Source organism: Hakea prostrata, unplaced genomic scaffold (assembly GCF_041222555.1).
Source record: "Hakea prostrata isolate BN-2017 unplaced genomic scaffold, UWA_Hpros_2 contig_165, whole genome shotgun sequence".
Taxonomy (NCBI): Eukaryota; Viridiplantae; Streptophyta; class Magnoliopsida; order Proteales; family Proteaceae; genus Hakea; species Hakea prostrata.
In genome coordinates, this window is record NW_028291284.1 from 1 (window position 1) to 3953 (window position 3953).

At 37.6% G+C, this 3953-nt stretch overlaps 1 protein-coding gene across 1 annotated transcript; it reads right to left on the minus strand.

Moving 5' to 3' along the window:
- Nucleotides 1-1550: 1550 nt before the first annotated feature.
- LOC148998732 (uncharacterized) lies at nt 1551-3636 on the minus strand. Its single transcript, XM_089141759.1, has 3 exons — nt 3286-3636; nt 2946-3086; nt 1551-1987 (listed from the first exon to the last, which is right to left on the minus strand). The coding sequence occupies exons 1-3, from the start codon at nt 3475-3477 to the stop codon at nt 1844-1846; spliced, it is 477 nt and encodes a 158-aa protein (XP_088997885.1). The 5' UTR covers nt 3478-3636; the 3' UTR covers nt 1551-1843.
- Between the last annotated feature and the right edge of the window lie 317 nt (nt 3637-3953).

Below are 3953 nucleotides of genomic sequence, written 5' to 3' on the forward strand. Positions count from 1 at the left end.
ATTAGATTTGGGGATTTTTGCCTTAGGGTTTGGGTGAAAATTTTGTACCATTGTTCTAGCAATTGTTGAGAGTTCTCCATTGTAGTCTTCTTTTGTACATGGTGAAAGTTCATTGTCGCCCATGAACATTGCACATTGTTTTGATTTGTTTTCGATCTATTCTTAATTTCTTTGTGCCCCCATCCCCGAACTTTGTTTGTGCAAAAACCTTTGGCATTGGGATCGTTCTTTTTAGCAAGGTTTAAAATATCAATATCGAGTATCGGTATTAAGTATCGTATTGGTTAGGTGATTTTAAGAGACATAATGTCCTGTATCGATTATTGTATTGTATTGGTCAATAATTTTAGTGCAATTTAATAGAGAGACATATCAAGATATATCGTATCGGTTGTGTCAAATATGGATACGTATCGGCTAGTATATTATCGTATCGTGAGATACTTTAAACCTTGCTTTTTAGTTGTTCTTTGACAAAGAATCTTGTGAACCAATAGATGGCATTTCACATACCATGCTTACCTAAAACTCTGCAACCCAAAGTGCACTTCAATGACTTTCCAAGCTGGAAACTCTGATCTTTAGATAAAGGAGGAATTGCTTGGCCTTGCTTGCCACAAAAGTGAAATTCATGATAAAGCAGTATAACTCTTCTTCAGATAGTAGAGGAAGTTCAGTACACCAGCAAATTTAGTTTGATCTGGCAGGTACGTTTGCAATCTCTTTCTCATCAGGCTCCTAATCGGGAAAATGGAATCAAGCTCCAATGGAACATTGTTGGTCAGTACTGTAAGTTCCTTGTTTTTCATTTTCCCTTTGAACATAACAGCCTGGGGGCATCAGCTTCTGAAGATGGTTTGCCACATCAAAAGCTTAACCCATCACAATGCTTGAAAGACTAAATCTAGAGAATCTATCCCATCATCCAAACCATTGAAAGATGTAAGTGCAGAGATTTTATGCAATTGAAGCCATCACTTTTTTCCTCTAGCATTGTTCCCTAAACTGGCATTATTGGTAATTTAGGGTTAGTATCGATTGTGAATCCAAGTCCTGCAGCTAGTAATTGGTCTGATTCCACGTCAAACCAGGTGATGAAGATTTAATTCCTCTAAAACAAAAGTACTTGAGTTTATGCTTGACCTGGGGAGTCTTGCAGTGAATTTATACTACTTACCATTAATCAGGGTGAACTGAACATGAAAGCTATAAGAAAAATGTTCTTCAACATGGAAAGAGCCTCTTCTTTCCCCCCACATCACCAGCTAACACTTGAAAAAACGACGAAAAGTTTAAACCAGGATGTGTTATTTGCCAATGCGTTCAATAAAAGGTACCCCCATGGATGCTTATTGCCTTCTGTACACACTGATGGCAAGATATGTAAGACTCAGTAATATGACTGACATATATTACATGGTAAATGAATGTTTGTAAATTCAGTTATTTAGTATTCAATTTATAGAATTGAAACTTGTAAACATATAATACAAATTTGTTTACAGCATAATCACCGAAAAAAATTTCTCCGTTGAACACCCTGGATTCCATGAAATTCAGATAAGTTGGATTAAATTAAGAGCAATGAGGAGAAAAAGCAAAAGAAAAAACAGCAGTTACTAGAAGCAAAGACGTTTTCTATTCATTCCTCAGACTTGGGTTCAAATAAGTGCTTTGGTATCCAAAGGAAAAAAATGGATTCAAGTTTCTTCTCCACTGTAAATAAACTTTTATTTCATTGAACTATAGTGTACGAAGACAGAAATTTCAGTGCTTGATGTACGAAATTGGGACCTGGAAGAAGTGTTACTCCTGCAGGAATAGATGGTCATACTAAGTGGCATCAGATTTTGCTTTTAGCTTTACCGTATAATGAATGCCGACCTTCAGCAACAAGTTCTCCTGTTGTTTTGTTTTTCAGTTGAACAATTGTTCCAAAGTATCCTCCCTTACGCCCCAAAGCCTTAGAAGTAACCTCTAATACGTCCTGCAAGAGTTTTGCCAACCAAAAACATTCGAGATTAAAATGAAGAATAAAGAGAATGCAAGGTTAGTTTTCATCCAGAAAACTAAAATGTAATGTTAGTCTAGGCATGTGAGCGCAAAAAAGATCAAAAGTAGTGCAACTGTGTAAGGATTAACATAATTGGGAAACATGTAACTGAACACTTTTGCCCCTTATCAAACTTGATGTTTGATTTGCATTCCCTTTTCTTTTTTTTTCGAATGATTTCAAAATCAAGACAAATAGTGAGCTGATTGGAAGGTTCCTTGGGGCAAGGTTTGTTTGTTGCTGTTTTTGAATGAGCTGCTACTGTGAAGAAATGTAAACCAAAGAAAACATACAGAAAGAAACAGAGAAAATTACATATGACAACAACAAACTGCAAGTACAGGACTAAATCTCTCTTCAACTCTCAAAGATTGGAAAGAGCTAGCTAGCACTGTAGGAGAATTTCACAAGTATAGGTGGAATGGCAATCCCTCTGTTGCTACACTTCTTAGATTGAAACATCGACATCTCAAGCAATGTTAGAAGTAGACCCATATTCCATTACTCTGTTATCATTAACTTCACCCCATTTTTCATTAAGCGTGACTGAGCCTGTGATCTCCATGGTGGGAATTGATTTAGTGTGTGGGCATGAGTTTTGTTAAAGGGTTTGAGTTAATCTGTTCCATCAGCTCTGTAGCTTCTGATATATTGATCAACTACCTAACCTTTCTCAAGGTTAGCTAGCAAAGGACCACTTGAATCAGAATCAAGACCATCAAGAAAGATGAAGCTAGCTTTCCAGCCTCTCATGCAGTTGGAAGGCCAGTGGTATCCTTGCACAATGTGCTGCTGAGAATATGATCTCCCCATACAGTACTAAACAGAGGATGGAAATTGCAAGTAACCGAAAATTATAAATGCCAACTGAAACAAGGAGAAGCAAACTTACATTAGCCCTGGCAGCTGAAAAGAATGCAATTGACATGTCCACTGATACTTTAACTGGAGGATCATCCATTAGGATCGATGCTCCCCCAATCTCATCAACTAAGTTAACAATAGCACCTCGGGACAAGTTTCCACTTCCATCCTGTTTGATTTACAGCACTAGTCAAAGGCAATTCAAACAAAACCCTAATTCAAGCTTACATCTTTCGCTCATTTTCAGAAAAGGAAGAGATGGAAATTAATGGCCATTTAATTTTTTCCCCTTTAAAGCCCATTTGGATTCAAATACTCTCAAAAGTGAAGAAGTGGTCTTGGAGAGGTAAGGTAGAGGGTTTGCTTACAGTGAGGCGTGGGGGAACCTTGAAGGTGCAAACAACGAAGCCAGGCTCGATTCGATCGACGGTGATGCCCCTGAGGGCGAAGGTCTCGTAGAAGCTTGGAGCGGAACCAGCCTGTCGAGGGCTAAATGTTAACTGCGATACGGCCTTCGATTCTTCCTTCGTCAATCTCAAAACCTCTCTTGCCTTCTCCATTGAACTCTTCTTCAAGCTTGAGGTTCTCAATTCACCAAATGCATCATTAGAATCATGATTGAAAACTTGGATTTGACTTTGAAGAGCGTTTCAGTCTAAATTTTCATAAATTTGAAGTACCAAGTCGAAAATGACAAGAAATCGTGGCTACTCGTCCTTTTTGACGTGTTAAATGGGATTTGAATTCTCGTTTCTTCCATGAGCTTTTTTACTTCGCGCCCCCTTGAATTGTGGTAGAACGCCTGACTTTTCCATATTACTGACCCAATTTTATAATTTGAAAAATGATTTTTTTTTCATGGGGCCCCTTAAGTAGGGGCTATATTCTTGATTGCCCCGTTTGTATATTAAATATTTCATTGTGCCTTCTAAGTATATCTCAATCTTTCAAGTTATCCTTCTTAACGGTTAAGCCTTTCGACCATTAAATGTGGGTTGTAAATTGTTTAAAATGTAATTATTTTTGTCTAAAGACC